The sequence below is a fragment of the Notamacropus eugenii genome, chromosome 3, assembly GCF_028372415.1.
Source record: "Notamacropus eugenii isolate mMacEug1 chromosome 3, mMacEug1.pri_v2, whole genome shotgun sequence".
NCBI lineage: Eukaryota > Metazoa > Chordata > Mammalia > Diprotodontia > Macropodidae > Notamacropus > Notamacropus eugenii.
Window position 1 is genome coordinate 437,864,495 of NC_092874.1, and position 18,076 is coordinate 437,882,570.

General features: G+C 35.6%; 1 protein-coding gene across 3 annotated transcripts in view; it reads right to left on the bottom strand.

Annotated features, from left to right (window-relative positions):
- The window catches only part of GRM7 (glutamate metabotropic receptor 7), a 1,016,657-nt gene that overhangs the window by 72,953 nt on the left and 925,628 nt on the right, over positions 1–18,076 (bottom strand). For all 3 annotated transcript variants that reach the window (XM_072598608.1, XM_072598609.1, XM_072598607.1), the window contains exon 9: positions 5,672–5,918. In XM_072598608.1, coding sequence (XP_072454709.1) covers positions 5,672–5,918 — 247 coding nt within the window. The remainder of the gene's footprint in view (positions 1–5,671; positions 5,919–18,076) is intronic.

An 18,076-nucleotide genomic window follows, 5' to 3' on the forward strand; every position in this document is an offset into this window, starting at 1 on the left:
AGAATTTAGCAGTCATGTAAGGACTTCCCCTTTACTCCTGATACTCCTCTCCCCATGACCTTGCCCTACTGTCTATCTTGTTTGACTGGTCCAGGAGAATGAAACAGGTAACACCATGTTGGTGATGTTTGAGATTGGAACAAATGAAAAAACACAATGATAACAACACAAGGGCAGCACAGTCTTCCCTCATTCCCTGATCCTATCTTATTCCCTTTCCTTTCACTTTCCACCAACAACCTGATAGCACTTTCCAGCATATAACTAATCTGCTAACATATAAACAAAACCGCCTAGTATTCAGAGATCTAAACAAAATGCTATTTGACTCTTTCTTTGAGTGCCGTGTTTACATCATTTCCTACAGCTCTTACACCAGCGGCTGCATTGGCAGGAAGTATTTATAATATCCGAACACAAAGACTTGAAAAAAGTGTACTTCAACCTTGCATCTTTCTTCCAAATTTAATCTCCTCCAGCCCCATGCAAATCAATTTGCAACATTCCTCCGAAATAAAATATTACACCTAGTTTCCATGTTGCTCCTAAGTCTTATGCTAACATTCTATTCATATATTTCCCAGCAGTATAAGTCAGGAAAAGGCAACACATAAGGTCTGTATGCACCTCTCAGAAAGACCATTAAGGCTATGTTGCTTTTAGATCAACACAATCCCTCTGGTAACTCACCACTCTAACCAAATAGTCTGTGGAAAAACTAACCAACAAAAAAAGGAGACAGGGAAGATATCATGCCTCCTCTGCATTGTCCTGCAGAACTGTACTCTGAGAGTCTAGAGCATTGAACATGGAAGGTGGTCTACAAGACTAGAAGAACATTTTGCTTATTTCATGGATCAACTGGGAATGACTCCAAGGAAACCACATGCTGAACCATGAACTGAGACAGACAGTTCCAGCTCCCTGGGACATATTATTCTCTCTATGTTTGAGAGGGCCCTATACCCAATAAAATCACATAGTATAGTCTTACATTGGCAAGCATTAGATGAAAAAGGCAGCTGTTCCCCCCTCTCACCTTCTCCCTTCAGAATTCTTGTTCCATGTAATTAACATTCTCCACCCATTTTCAAAATTACCACTTCAGTGATCAACCAAGGGCCAAGTACATCTTGCTTCCAGTTTACCTTTTTGCTGTGACAGTACTATGCTATGCCAACACAAAGAAAAGAGCTCAGTTTGTAGTCCTCTTATTGAAAATGGCAGCTTTTCAAGGGGGAAAAATGTGTTGCAAAAGAAACTCCTCAGCCAAAAGGTCTGTCACCTTGCAAACTGTTTCTAGACATGCATGTCTCAGTTTCTAATCATGGGGGACTCCTTCATGTGCTCTACCCAACTGGAAAAAAAAAAAAAACATTTTAGTGGCTGAGTTACCCAAACAATCTAGCATGGCAAAATAAGGAAATTTCATATATAAATTGTGCCAACTCCAACTCTTCAAATTTCCAATGAAATCATAGACATGTTACAGGTCCAAGAACAGTCACTGAAGATGTGATGATTGTCTTTTCAGGTAATCGTGAAATCCAACAGAAGAAACAACATGGTAGGAGGATGACTTGTTGAAGAAATAGACCTGTGGTGAAATGGATCCTGCTCTTCTTAAGCCACTAATAAAACATTTGTATATGAACGTACAATTGCAAAACAGAGTTGTTAGATGAATAAAAATATGCACATACCAGATGGCAAACTTTAATGATGAACCTAAATTGTTAAAAATAAAAACACTGAAGGTTGAAATACATTGACTGGGTGATCCAGAGTTGCAATGGCATGAGGACATTTCTGTTCCACCGCTTACTTGGAAGAGTAGTTCATAAATTCAGCTCTCAGTTAGGCATACTCTTAGAGAGCAAATGGTACAGAATACACATCCATTTACTCATACTGAAGGAAAATTCTTTTTAGATAGTTTAAGCTGGCAATTTACCATCCAGCTTAATGCCTCAGATCATTTCTTTGACCTTTCTGGTCAAAGCAGAAGGACCCACAGGGAGAGAATTGTATCAATTACTTAGATAGTTCTGACCAAATGCATAACTGACTGAGAAAGTCCTAAATAGAATTCTTTATTATCTTAATTAATTCATTATGACTTCCCCTTCCCCAATACCTACATGCTATTGTCTTCTGTATCTAGGAGGTACCTTCTTTAAATTTAACTGCTTATACTTTTATGCTACAAATTGTTTATATTTGTTCCCTCTCTCCCCTCCCAGCTGAAGGCATGCAGTGGTGGTAAATATTTTGTTTTGACCCATCAGAAAGATGGAAGTCCAGAATTAGGGACAAGGATCCAGAAAATGCCTGGAGAACACTGAATCCAGTTTGTTACACTAGAATTAAATGTGAACATATTTCAGCCCTAAGTGATTAAGTATAAAAACTTACATTATCTTAAAGGATAAAACTTGATACTGTTATTCTTCCACTTTGATGGATTTGTGGGCTGGGCCATGAGAAACCCCAAGGTTTTGAGGTACATGAATCTACTACTGGTCTTTGGCTCATCTCTAATTTCAGGATTCAGGATTAATATCGTTTCTCCCAAATATAAATGGAATCCTGTATGGCGGCTGTATTTGTTTGTTTGTTTAATATTAAGTTTTAAGTGGAGCAAAAGCTCTAAAGTTCCAAGTAGCCACCTTGACTGCCTTTCTTACATGTTTTTTTGACCTGAAATGATGCTCTTTTAGCGTCATATAAATACAATCTTACAAGATAATTAGTCCAATAGTCTGCTTGAGAGAAAGACATTCTGCAAATCCAGAAAAGTGGGATCATTATCTTGATTAGTATACTTCAAAAACATCTTTTAAAATTTTGAGGTAAGTCAGCGAGGCCTCTACCTGAGCAGCCTTCCAGAGTAACCTTTGAACTCTGGCTACTCCTCTCTTTAAATACAACATAGAGAGTATTCAGACATTTTACAACACACAAAGGAAGTTTCTGTCACTCAATATTTTATCTTCACCAGAAAGAACAGCATGGAAAAAGAACTGACGTTCTATTAGATGCGTGCTGACTTCCAAACAAACAATTAATTAATTTAAAAAAAACCCAAGCCTGAAGAGTAAGAGATAATAACCATTGCATTGAAAGCTGAAAACCATTTCAAGCTCGAGTCATTGATGAATCAATCTAATAGAGGCCCAAAACATAAAGACAAAACTTGTACAAAGAATGGGATTTCTCCCTAAAGTTTAGAAGCAGTAGAAATATCTTATAAAAACTAGTAAGCCCTCTACAACATGGTTTTAAAGTCTGTTCATCCTCACAAATTCAAATCTAACATTCCACTGAAATGTAAGCTTCTTGAAAGCAGGGACTATTTTTTGCCACTTTTGGGATATTTAACACTTAACATGGTGTCTGTCATATATTCAGCACTTAATGCTTATTGACTGCCACTTGACTGGGACGTTTGGCTTGTGAACATATGTATCTTTTTCAGTTTCTTTTTAGCTCAAAGATAAGTGAGTTAATTGTATTCATGTTATTTTTTTTCTCTTTAAAACTATAATTATTCTCAGTGTTGGAATCTGGTTATATATAACTTAGTATGACATTTCCTAGCAAAAAAGTTGTAATATACACAGATATCACCATCAATAAATATGATGGGCAGATACTTTCTTTGTGGAAGCTCACTATATGTCTGCCAGGATTTCACTAGGGTTGAATATGTAACACACCATCACAACCAAAAGAAGGGAAACATTCAGTTAAACAACTATTTGGAGTTGACACCATGTGAGATATGAGCTAGCCATGTCTACCTGTTTCCCATTAGTTTCCCTCTACCGCTCCCAACATTTACACCATAACATTGGTCATTTGCTACTGGATTCCATGGGGAAAATGTAGATTTAATTTATCTCTCGTTCTTTCCTCCCTTCTTTCATATTTGTGTATGCTTGTCTTTTGTTCCTGTTTCTTGTCCTCCTTGCCCTTTGGGCACAACGTTGTTGACTAGTCAGGGCCATACTCTGATATTTATTACTTGTTCTTTGGATCTTACAAATACTTAATAATTGTTCAATCCATGTCATTCCTAAGAAACAACTTGACAGAAGGAGAATGACTGTGAATAGGAATATCTTTCAAGCATTAATAAGGGCCACAAAGCAATAAGACTATTTTTAAAGGAACTTAGTCTTACTTTCAATGCAAAGAATATTACCTTGAAATATTTCAAGCTTGTTGAATCAGCTTACCTCAGAACACATTTAGTGACAGCCCTAAAATATTCATGTTGCAACACAATTATTTCATGTACTAGAGGGTAATGTACAGAGAACTACCCTCTTGTTCTGAGAGATTCGAAGGACTTTGTAAACTTACCCTACCTTGTCATACAGAAATGGCATAAATACGAGGAAGAATATGAATTTTGCTTTAGGATACTAGTTACAAATACACAAAGTGCGTTTGTTCTTTGAAAAAAAATTGCTTTCTTATTTAATAAGGTGTTGATGATCATGATGATGAGGAACTCTGTTGGATCAGGACCTAATATATTTCATGGATAAATAAATCCATCCATATGCAAGGACAGAAGTTTCTTTCTATGCATCCAACCATTTTTACGAATCCAATTCATTTTTTCCAAAATGATAGAAATGGTCATACTTTTCCTACATAATTTAAATGTATTATGCATCAATCATGATATGAGATTACTTCTTCAGAAATTTAAGGTCTATCATTGTAGAAAACAGGCAAGTAATAAAAGAGGAGTAGCGTCTTCCATCTGGTAATGGCAGTAATGTCTTGGCATGTTCCCTTTAATATGGAATTGTCCAGCATCTGCCCATACTTTGTGTAGTGACTTGGGGACATGACTAATTAATAATAATTTTTAAAATCTCCTTCTTCAATAATTTAAGAGGAAAAGGAACCTAAACATTGCTATTTTCAAATTACTTCAACCTGATGACTAAAGTTTTATTTCACTTTGGTTGAGGAATTATGCCTTCTAATGGGAAGAAGCCAAGAATCATCTATATTGAACCAAGAGATGTATTTCTGTCATTTGGTCCCGATAATCTTAATATAAATAAATAATAGTTATTATTAACAATACACTTTAAGGTTTGCAAAGTACCTGACAAATATCTCATTTTATTCTGACAACAACCTGGGGAGATAAGCGCTGCTATTATTACCCTTAAATGGATGAAAATGAGGCATGGAAAAAGTGAATGATTCTATTAGGGTCACATGGATAGTAGATACATGAGGAAGGATTTGAACTCAGGTCTTCCTGATTCCAAGGTGTATACTCTATCTCCTGCACCACCTACCTCTCTGGTAATGTCTGCAATTCTCACCTTAGAGAAACACACTCATTGGAAAGGAATTGGGGGTGGTGGTGGAGCTAATGAAGATGTACAAAGTGATTATACAGAATTCAAAGTATTCTCCCTGTAGACAAATATGAAGGAGATGGGAAAAATTTAAAAGTAAAATGGATGAACATCAGAAAAGTAACAGCTACCAGACTCTGAGGAAAGCAGAACTACAAATAAAATTTTGAAGGGATAAACTATATGTAATAAAAAAAAATCAAACAAACAAACATTTCTTCTAGATTTAGTGAAGCAAGACCAAATGAATGGAGAGAAGAAAATGCATTGATACTTACTATTTGGGTCTACATTTTCACAGAGCTCTGTTTTCGCTTCTCCATTGGGCCTGTCACTAGGTTTGTGTGAGAGCCGAGATGACATGGTGGCTGCTGTGACGACCGCCTTGAAGCTGCGTTTCCTCTTCTGGACATTCAGCTCAGGATGGAAAATGATGATGTACACTTTTGGCATGTAGAGCATCCCCAGCGCCACTGATGCACTTAAGTTCATGGATATAGTAAGTGTGGTAGTTTGTATGTAGAGCTAGGAGACACAACACATGAGACACTATTACAAATAAAATGACTGCAGAATACATCTTAGCTCTGAAGAATGACTGTTCACAAATATTAAACATATCACAATGATTTTTATTCAAATAATGGGTCCTTATCAAAATAACTGAAGTCTTTGTACTTATCTAATACTAGAAAACATATACAGTGATTCCATTTCCTCCTGCATGTTGTGTACTTATTATTGTCTACTGATCTCTGTCTCTCTGTGTCTCTCTATCTCTATCTCTTTCTCTCTGTCTCCATCTGTCTCTGTCTTTTAATCAATCCCAAACTGTCCTCAGAAATATGATATGGTAGTATAGTCTGAAATCTAGTACGCAAACCTCCTTTCATCCCCACTTCTTTTCAGAGTCTTGGTCTTTTTTGCCCTCATGTGAATTTCAGTTGAGTTTTCCTAATTCAACAAAGTAATCTTTGGTAGTTGAATAAGAAAATTAATATACATAGTATTATCATTTTTAATATCCATTAGCAATGAATATTTTCTCCAATTACTTAGGTCTGACTTTATTTCTAAAAATACTGGCTTGTAGTCACATTGATATAGATATTGTAAATGTTTTAGTAGGTAGACTCCCAAGTATTTTACATATTTTATAGTTATTTTAAAAGGAATTTTTCTTTCTATCTCTTTTTGTTGGAATTTATTGGTATTCTTTAGAAATACTGATGGTTTGTGAGCATTCACTTTAAACCCTGCAAGCTTGCATCAGTTGAACATTTTTCAGTTGACTGAATAGGTTCTTTGAGGACACTATCACATCATCTGCAAAACACAATATTTTGCTTTTTCTTTACTTACACTTATTTCCTCAATTCATGTTTCTTGTCTAACTGGTAAAGTCAGCACTACCAGTACTGTGACAAATAGAAGAGGTGATATGTCTTTGTTTGACCTCTGATTTTATTGGGAAAGATTTTTGCCCATGTTTATTACATATAATCCTAGCTCTTGCCTTTAGCAATAGCCTATTTATAAATGTTTTAAGGAAATATCTATTTATTCTTATTTTTCTAGGATTTTTAATGGAAAGGAGCATTGTGCTTTTTCTAAAACTTTCTGTGTATTTATTGATATGAGCATATAATTTTGTTTGATTTGTTATTAACACGTTTAATGGATTTTGTAATTTTCTAATAATTAAACCAATCTTGGATCCCTGATATAAATCCAACCTTGTCATAGGTCGTAATCTTTTTGATATGTTGTTGTGGCCTCTTTGTTAATACTTTATTTAAAATTTCTGCTTCAAAGTCTATTAGGAATGTTGGTCTGTAGTTTTCTTTTTCTGTTTTAATTCTCTCTGGTTTATGTATCTTATTTGAGTCACAGAAGAAATTTGGTAGGCTCTCTTCTTCTCTTTATAAATGGTCATGTACATTGGAATTAATTATTCTTCGAATGTTTGGTAGAATTCACTTTTGTTTCCATCTGTTTAATGAGCTGTTTTCTTTGGAAATTAATTTATGCCCTATTCAATTTCTTCTGAAATTGGGTTGATTAAATTCTCTATTTATTGCTTTGTTAATCTGAATATTTTGTAAATATTCATTTGTTTCCCTTAAGTGGTTGATTTTGTTGTTATATTGTTGGTGAAAGTATGTTCTACTCTATTCTTTATTTCTTCATTTATTTTGAATTCTCCTTTTCCATTTTTGATACTATTTATTTACTTTTACTTTTTCTTTTTCCAATTAAATCAGCAAATGATTTATCTCCTTCCAAAAAAAACCCACCTCATTTTATTTATTAATTTCTTTTTAAAAATTGTTTATCTTTCTTGGATTTTCAGAATTTCTATTTTGGTGTTTAATTGGGTTTTTAAAATTTGTTGATTTTCTAGTATTTCTTGCATTCCCAATTCATTGATCTGTTTTTTTTTTAACAAAAATATACAGAAATACACATTTTCTCTTAAGGAGTATTTGGCTGCATCCTCAAAATGTTACCATATTATCTCATTGTTTTTAACTTTAATGAAATTATCATTTTTATGATTTGTTCTTTAATCCATCAGTTTTTTAGGATAATCTTATTTAGTCTCCCATTTTTAATACTTTTTGAGCAGGCTTTTATTTAATATATATATTTATTGCATTGTGGTCAATTCATAAAAACTATTAGAAAAATCAGACAGTAATATGGAAGAAATTAGATTTACATCAAGATTCCACACATCAAGAATCAAGAAAAGTTAAAAATAGATGAAAAACATAGAAATAAAGTCATATTACAAGCCAGTTAGGAAAAAAAAAACATGGAAAAATCATCTATTATATCTGTGGATGGAAGAAAAATTCATGAACATACATGGGATAGAGAAGAATACAGAGGAGAAAGTAGATAATTTTGAATACACAGAACAAAGGCTTTGCACAAGCATATCCAATAAAGGTAAGAACCAAAGAGAAATAACTAACTGGGGGAAAGATATTTGCAACAAAGTTTCTTTGATAGAGATCTCATTTCCATATAGATACACAACAGTCTGATTCCAACTGATAAGAATAAGATCCATTCCCAGAGGATAAATGATGTGAGAATATGAATAGGCAATTCTCCAAGGAAGAAATCCAAGCTATTGATGACCATAGGAAAAAAATACTCCAAATAACTACTAATTCAAGAAATGCATATTAAAGCCATTCTCAGATTCCTCCTCGCACAAATCAGATTGGCAAAAATAAGAAAAATCATAAATGTTAGAGGGGCTTTGGAGAAACAAGCATATTGACATACTTTTGGTGAATCTATGAATAGATACAAACATTCTAGGAGAAAAATAATTTGGAATGATATACAAAAAGTTACTAAAATGTGAACACCCTTTGACCCAGTTATATCACTATAAGGTCTATACCCCCAAGAGACCAAAAGGAAGAAAAGGGATCAATATATGCAAAAATATTTATAGAAGTTCATTTTGTGGTACCAAAAAGAAGCCCTAAAAACTGAAGAATTGGTGAATACATAATGTCATGGAATGTCATTGTGCTGTAAGAAATGAGGAAAGATGATTTCAGAGACACAGAAAGAATTGCATGAATTGAAACAGTGTGAAATGAACATATCCAGAAGAATGATTTATACCATAATATCAATATTATAAAAATGATTAGTTTAGAGGATCTTTATAAATTGATGAAGAATGAAACTTGATAAAGAAGAAAAACTATATATCAGTATCTATATGTATGTACATACACATTTGTATATATGCATACATATAAACAATGCTGTAAAAACAATTTTGAAACTTACAATAATTATAAATGATGTAATACACATTCATAATTCCATAATGAAGAAATATACTATCCATCTCCTGACAGATACCTTTAGAATGCAAAGGGAAACATAAATATTTTTGTATATATCCAATGAGGGAATCTGTTTTGCTTTACTCTGCATATCTGTTAAAAGGAATATTTCTTTTTGTCTTTCTCTCTTCTCTTTCCTTTTGAATGGTAGGGTGGTGAGAGGGATAGAAACTGTTAATTAAAGAATAAAACAAAATTAGAGAAGGAGTTTAACAGATGTAAAATATTATATACACTTCTGGATCAATTCTCTGTATTTTTAGTTTTGCTTAATTATTTTTACTCATTCTCCAAAAAACAAACCTGTCTCAGAGCACAGGCAATCTGTAAGTGTTTTTAATGTAAAAACTAAACTACAATTATATACTGTCTACTTATCTATATGTACATGTACATACATATGTATGCATAAATACATACTTATATATACACATATACATATGTATGCATGCATATATAGACAGATACAGATAACAGGAAGGCCTGTTTAAAAGCAAGTGAGAAATCAGACACTAATTTTATTTGACCACAATTAGGACAGTTTTTTTTTTTATCATTTACTTTTTTTTAAGATGAGAACTTTAATTACATAAACAAATGGAATTCTGAGTGATAACAGTTTTTCCTCTACAAATTTGATTGGCACCTGATTTGCAACTCATAGTCATAGACAGCTTTGGGGACACTAAGATGTTAACTAACTTCACTAGGATTACACAGCCAGTATGAGTGAGGGGCAGGAATTAACCATTGGCTTTTCTGACTTGGAGGCCAATTCTGTAGGCATTATCTCATGCTGTATGACAACTGTTAGTTCCTGCTATTTACCATTCAATTTTCATTAAGTTGCAGTGAATTAGATCCAAGAAATCTTCCAGTAATATCTATTTTTGCTGGAATTAGGGGAGAGAGGGCAACGGACCTTGTGTGTGATAGATTTGTTTTATCCTTCCTTTTCCCCTTCAATTTACATAGTAATAGAGTATTCAAAGTAGCACATAACAAATTAAGATGCTCTCATATTTAGTATTTAAAAATTTAATATTTAGAAGTTTCTAAAACGTCATGCACTATTCTGTGGCCTTAACGACTGCAGTTTACATTTTTTCCCAGTTGGGCATATCATAAGAAATTCAGTTTGGGGGTGTGGGGGCAAGATGGCAGGGTAAAAACAGGGATTTCCCTGAGCTCTACGCCAAAGCCTTCCAAATACCTTTAAAAAGGAACACTAAACAAATTCCAGAACTACGGAACCTACAAAATAATAGAGTGAAACAAATCTCCAGTCCAAGACAACCTAGAAAATTGACATGAAGGACCTTTCACACTGGGCAGGGAGCAGAGTACAGTCTAGTGTGGGCCACATGGATATAGACAGGCCACAGAAGGCCTCAGGGGGCTGAATCATTGGCAGCTGTGGCAGTTTCAAGACTTCTCAACCCACAAACATCAAAAAGATCAGTAGGAAAACTCTGTGGGACTTGGGTGAAAGAGCAATCCTTGGTCTGGTTAGGTACGACCATGGGTGGTGGGGTTAGTGGCAGCAGCAGCAGCAGCAATGGCAGAGGCTGCTTCAGGAGCTCTGGGTCCATAGACTATGGGGGATCAAGCAGCTGATACAAAATCTCTCAAGCCTGGGACAGTACACACATTCCCACCCCCACTCCCACTAGAAGCAGAGTTCTACCTTGACAAAGAGTTAGAAAGTCAAGCATTTGGCTGGAAAGATGAGTAAACATCATAAAAGAACTCAGACTGTAGAATCTTACTTTGGTGACAAGGAAGATTATCAGGGCATACAACCAGAGGAGGACAGCAGAGTCAAAGCTCCTACATCAAAAGCCTCCAAGAGGAATGTCAATTGGTTGCAGGGCATGGAGAAACTCAAAAGGATTTTGAAAATCAATTAAGACAAGAGGAGGAAAAATTTGGAAGAGCAATGAGAGTGATGCAAGAAAAATCATGAAAATAGAGTCAACAGCTTGCTAAAGGAGACCCAGAAAAATATTGAAGGAAATAACACCTTAAAAAATAAAGTAACCAAAATGACAAAAGAAGTCCAAAGAGTCAATGAGGAGAAAAATGTCTTAAAAAGCAGAATTAGTCCAATGGAAAAGGAGATCCAAAAGCTCAATAAAGAAAATAATTCCCTCAAAATTAGAATGGAGTGAATGGAAACAAATGACTTCATGACAAATGAAGAAATTATGAAGCAGAAACAAAAGAATGAAAAAATAAAAGACAATGTGAAATATCTCACTGGGAAAAAAAAAAAAAAACACTGACCTGGAAAATAGATCCAGGAGGGATAGTTTTAAAATTATTGGGCTACCTGAAAACAAAAATAAAAAAAATGGAGCCTAGACCTCATCTTTCAAGAAATTGTCAAGGAAAAGTGTCCTGATATTCTAGAATCAGAGAGTGAAACAGAAATGGAAAGAATCCACCAATCTAAGAGATCCCAAAAGGAAAACCCCTAGGAATACTGTAGCCAAATTCCAAAGTTTCCAGTTCAAAGAGAAAATATTGCAGGCAGCCAGAAAGAAACAATTGAAGGAAATACAATTAGATTAACACAAAATCTAGCAGCTTCTATGTTAAGGGATCAAAGAGCTTGGAATATGATATTCCAGTGGTCAGAGCATCTATGATTAAAACCAAGAATCACCTAACACTGAGTATAATCCTTCAGGGAAAAAATAGACATTCAATGAAAGAGAGAACTTTCAAGCATTCTTGATGAAAAGACCAGAGCTGAATAGAAAATTTGACTTTCTAATACAAGAATCAAGAGAAGCATGGTAAACAGGAAAGAGAAATCATAAGAGACTTATTAAAGATGAACTGTTTACATTACTACATGGAAAGATGATATTTATAACTCTTGAGACCTTTCTTAATATTTGGGTAGTTGGAGGAGATAGAGATGGATAAATAGATAGATAGATGATAGAAAGAAAGAAAGAAAGAAAGAAAGAAAGAAAGAAAGAAAGAAAGAAGAAAGAAAGAAGAAAGAAGAAAGAAAGGAAGAAAGAAGAAAGAAAGGAAGAAAGAAGAAGAAAGGAAGGAAGGAAGGAAGGAAGGAAGGAAGGAAGGAAGGAAGGAAGGAAGGAAGGAAGGAAGAAAGATGGATAGAGAATTAGAAAGAAAAAAGAAAGAAAAGACACAAAATGAGTTAATCATGAAGGGATAATATCTAAAAATAAAATTAAGGGGTGAGGGAGGAATGTATTGGGAGAACAAGAAAGGGTGAGATAGAATGGGGTAAAATATCTTACATAAAAGAGGAAAGAAAATGGTTTCACACTGGAAGGGAAAAGGGAGGAGGTAAGAAGGAATGAATGAACCTTACTATCATTGGATTTGGCTTAAGGAGGGAACAACATGCACACTCAATGGGATATCTTATCCTAAAGGAAAGTAGGGGGGAAGGAGATAAGTGTGGGGTGGATGATAAAGGGAGGGCAGATTCAGGGAGGGGGTAGTCAGAAGCAAACACTTTAGAAAAGGGACAGGGTCAAGGAGAAAAGAGAATAATTGGCAGGGACAGGATAGGATGGAGAGGAGTATAGTTAGTCTTTCATTACGTGACTGTTATGGAAGTGTTTTGTATAACTACACATGTATAACATATATTGAATGCCTTACTGTCTCAATGGGGGTGGGTGGGGAGGGAAGAAGTGAGACAATTTGGAAGTCAAAGTTTTAAAAATAAATGTTAAAAATTGTTTTTTAGATGCAACTGAAAATAAAATGTATAGGCAATGGGATATAGAAATCTATATTACCCTACAAGAAAGTAAGAGGGAAGGGTATAACAGGGGAAAATGATAAAAGGGAGGGCAGTCTAGGGGAAGGGATAATCAGAATGCATGCCATCTCAGGGTAGGGGAGGGGAAAGATGAGGAGAAAATTTGGAACTCAAAACCTTGTGGAAATGAATGTTGAAAACTAAAAAATAATTAATTTTAAAAAGAGATGGTCAAAAGAATAAATAATTTAGAAGGAGACACACACAAAAAAGAAATTGTTTTTTCCTAAATAATCCTGCATGAGTGCAATCAGAATGAGACAGTAGAATCATTCCCCAGATTCCACAAGCTTCTTGGGCAAATCTGTAGCAGTAGCTAAAATAGTAGTAGTAGTAGTAGTAGTAGTAGTAGTAGTAGTAGTAGTAGTAGTAGTAGTAGTAGTAGCAGCAGTCATTGTCGTAACAACAACTAGCACTTTACAAATACCCTAACAACAGCCTTGAGAGTTAGGTATTACAATTATCCCCATTTTACAGTTGAGGAATTGAGGCAAACAGAGGTTAAGTGATTTGTTAATGGTCATATAACTAGGGCCTGAGGCCGGATTTGAATTCAGGTCTACCATAATTTAGGTTCAGTTGCTTCATATAGTTACAGTAAATATAGCATCTGGAAATGATGGGTATTTTCATTTCTTTGTATTGTGAACTAAAAAAAAGAAAAATGGCTGTATGAAGTTCCAACTTAGTTTTGACACTTACTTGTTTGGGAGTCTGCACACAAACCCTTAACCATTGTGTGTCTCCTCCTCAATTGTTAAATGAGGATAATAATTCTAGCCTACTTTCCAAGGATGTGAACATTACTTGGTATTTCAGACTTGCAGAACACTTTGGTGGAGATTGGGCAGTGTTTTCCTTAATGATTAATCATCATGAGTTTTAATTATCATCTCTTTGAGATGATATTTTGGATTTTATTAAAACAAAACAAAGCAACCTTGTTGATTCTACTTTGATAATACATTTCACATCTACTTCATCTACTCTCTTCATCTTACCACTACCCTCTGATCTGAATTCCAGGGGTAGCCTCCTGGCCTTCCTTTCCCCTGACTCCTCTCCTTTTTACCCTCTACAAGTTATTCATCACAGTGCTGCCAGGGTAATCTTCTTTCCACAGAGATGGGATGCTTCCATCCCTCTCATCCAAAGTTTCCAAACAGTCAATCACATCAATGAACATTTACTAAGCACCAACTTTGTGCCATGGGACTATGCTAGACACCAAGGACACAGATGCATGGGAATTAATCCCTATGGTCCAAGAGCTTATTGGGAAAAATAATAAACATATGTGTAAGTACGTATATTAAATATATACAAAATAAATTTAAGGTAATTTGTGGGGGAGGAACCAGCAACTGAGGGGATTCCCAAAGGCCTCATGAAGAAAGTGGCACTTGAGCTAAGTCTTAAAGGAAACTCATGATCTGAGATGTAAAGATGGGGGTGGTATGATCCAGGAATGGGGGGAGCTTGTGGAGAGCAGAGAAGGAATGCCACATGGATGGGAGAGCAAGGTCAGTTTGGCTAGACTGTAGATAGAGAGTTAGGTAAGATAAGCCTAGAAAGGTGGGTTGATGGTTGATTAGTTAGGAAATCAACAACAAAAAACAATGAAATAGACTTTGTTCTCAAGGAGTTGACAGTTGACATTCTACGTGGAGTATTATTAGCTGCCTTCCTCCTTTTGCCTGAGCAGTAATCTCTCTGTCAGGGCCCTGACATAATGCTTGCTCTGTACCTCACTATCATTTAGCTGATAGATTAATACTCCTAAAATAAAAGTTCGATCCCAGAGATGATCCAAACTTTATAGTAACTCCATTTTTACTAAAGAATAAAATACAAATTCATTGAGGTTACTCCACACCAGACACCAAATTACTTTTCCAGACTTCCTTCATACTACTCCCCCTCACATTCAGTATAAAACCACTCAATTGGTCTTGACTTATCTCATGTTATTCCACTTTATGGGTCCTCTGTCTGAGCAAAGCCTAACTAGACACATCAGCCACTTAATACCTGCTTAATTTGTATTACAGTTATTTGCTTAGATGTCCACAGGGAACTATAAAATACTATAAAGTATGGGAGTAAGGAAAATTTCTTATCTAAACTTTGCATCTCCCTTGTTATCTGCCTTGAATAGCAAAACACTTAATGAATGTGGAATGAATTGAAGATGGAAAACATCTAAATATTCATTGTTTTGGTTTAAAATCCACGATTTGAATTTCTTATGTGCACAAATCACCCTCTCGGACTACTGGGGACCAGTCTATGAAACATAGCAATATGTAGAAATGTAAAAAAAAACAGCTACAGTTACCTTCCTAAATTTAATTTCAAGAATTCTAAATATTAAAGTAACTACTTGATGTCCAAGATATCAGATCATTATTTTATTAAGTAATTTATTTGCTAAATTCATGAACTTAGCAATTACAATGTTGGAGTCAACTCTAAGGATCGTAGGGACTTAGAGGAGGAGACCTTAGATCTAACCTAGTACAGCCCTTCCTCAGTGTATAAATGAACCAAGGCTCGGAGGGGTTGTGTCTGGCCCAAAGTCACAGAGGTAGTAAGTAGCAAAGAGCCTTACTAAACCTTGGCAAGTTATATTCAAACTTCCAAGTTCCTTCACTTTATTTTTTTGTGATTTCATTATTGTGAGTACTCCCTTTGGGCACAGAAATCAACCCTTCTGAACTTAGTATTTGATTTTCATAAGTTGCTGGGGCCAAAAATGAATCAACTGTCAGTCAGCCTTCTGGTAATAAACCTTTAAACCTGAGTAGGCTGATCCTCATACCAACAGCCGTATGGCCTGTTGTGGGACATGAACATTTCCCAGAGTCATAGAATTCTTCAGAATTTACACTCTTATGATGCAGCCAGAGCTGTACCTAGCACTTTTGGTACCCAGGGCAAGCAGAATGAGACGTTCTTGAATCATTTTTGTATGATAAATTCAATTTCAGGAAGTGGAGATGTGGAGGGGGAGAAAACCCAATTATGAAATAAATCAAAAGCAGCTTTTAAGGGAAGAGTATCAGTTCTTCCCATGCTACCTCCCCACCCCCCCAAACAGATGTCATACCCTGGCTACACTAGATAAACAATAGAATAGGAACGTGTTCTCATTGTTTCAGCCCCAAACATGGTAGGCACAGGCAAAGTAAAGATACTGTGTGACCCAGTTTTTGAGGGTCATCATAATAATAACAGCTGATACTTAAACAACATAGCAAAAGCCTTGTGAGGTTAGGCTATTAAGCTCCTTTTCATAAGTAAGAAAATGGAGGCTTAGAAAGGTTAGGGAACTAGTCTAGAGTGACAGAATAAATAATGTCTAAGGAAGAATTAGAACCCAGTCTCCCTGGCTAGAAGCTAGTGGTATGTCATACTTATCCAAACTGACTAGCTTCCAAAATACCAAGTACTGAGAGATTTTTCAGCTTTCTTCTTATGTTAATATCATGTAGCTATAACCTTGGTCAGTAATCAATTCCATAAAAAGACTGCAGTTATTCTCTAAGGGAACTGATGGCAAGTTTCCTCTATGCTTACATAGAGACCAACATACCGGAATTTGAAGGGCCCCAGGAGCATCCTTCATTCCCCAACAATGACAACAAAATTAACCACAAGATTGGTTGTTTTAAGTGGTACCTTCTATTTTTTTTTTTTCTGACTTCCACTTCTGTTCTATCAGTTCCCAAGAATTCAGTTATCATCTTCATGCAGGTGAATCACAAAATGTGGTGTTCAACAGAACCAAAACCTATACCTCCTTCACATTTTCCTGTTTCATTAAGGACAACACCATTCTTCCAGTCATTCAGGTTCAAAGCCTTAGAACTGCCCTTGACTCTTTCCTCTCCCTCAGTGTCCCATGTCCAGTAGCCAAGGACTGTCAATTCTGTCTCCACAATCTTGCTCAAGTAAGTCCTGTTCTCAATACTAACACTGTTACCGCTCAAGTCCAGCCCCTTATCACCTCTCAACAAACCACTGTAATAGTCTCCTAATTGTCCTCTCTGCTTCTAGACTGCCCCTTCTCCAACTGTCCTCAACCTAGTTGCCTAATTGATCTTTAAAAAACACAGGTCTGACCATTTCAAAATCTTCAAAGCTTCCACATACATACATAGAATAAAGTATGAAATCCTAAACTTGACATTAAAGTTGTACAAAATTTAGTTTCCATCTAACATTTCAATCTTCATTCCCTTATTAATTTAGAATTTATTCTAGTTATTCTGGCCCAAAAGCTGTTATCCTTTATCCATATGAGAAATTCTCCCACTTGCCTCCATACTTTTGCACAGATGACTCCACTTTCCTGAAATGAATTACCTCCTCCCTTCTATCTCTATCTCTCAATTTCTTCAAAGAACAGGTTTGTTTTTTTTTTAATCCTTCCCAGTCGTTTTCTGAACCATCTTGAGATGGCTTTGTATTTCCCTTATATGATCCTAACACCTGTGAGGTCACTTCCAGTTCCCAGCTCTAAGTTTATGATTCCATACTCATAGCATCTTGTCTGCTAAATTCTCAATAGAGTCACGATCCTACTCTGCTTTTTTGGGAAACAATGTGAATTGAGTGTGGTAAATAGAGTCCCTCTTCCCCATACCCTTTCCTGTAGTCAGAGATTTAGAGCTAGATGTGACACTAGAGATCATCTAGTCGAACTGCTTCATTTTACAAATGTGGAAACTGAGGCCAGGAAAGGCTAAGTTTCATAGGTTCCTATCTGTACTCCTCTATCCCACCAGGAGAAAATAAAGACCTTGAAGGTAGGTATGTTTTGTTTTTGCATTTGTGTCCATAGAGCCTAGCATACTACCTTAAGGACACATAGCAGCTGTTTAAGTTGTTTATTTTGATGTGCCCCAAATCGCAGAGTTGGTAAGTTCTACAGTCAGAACTTCAACCTAAATCTAATACCAGACCTTGGACTCTTTCCATTGCCTCCA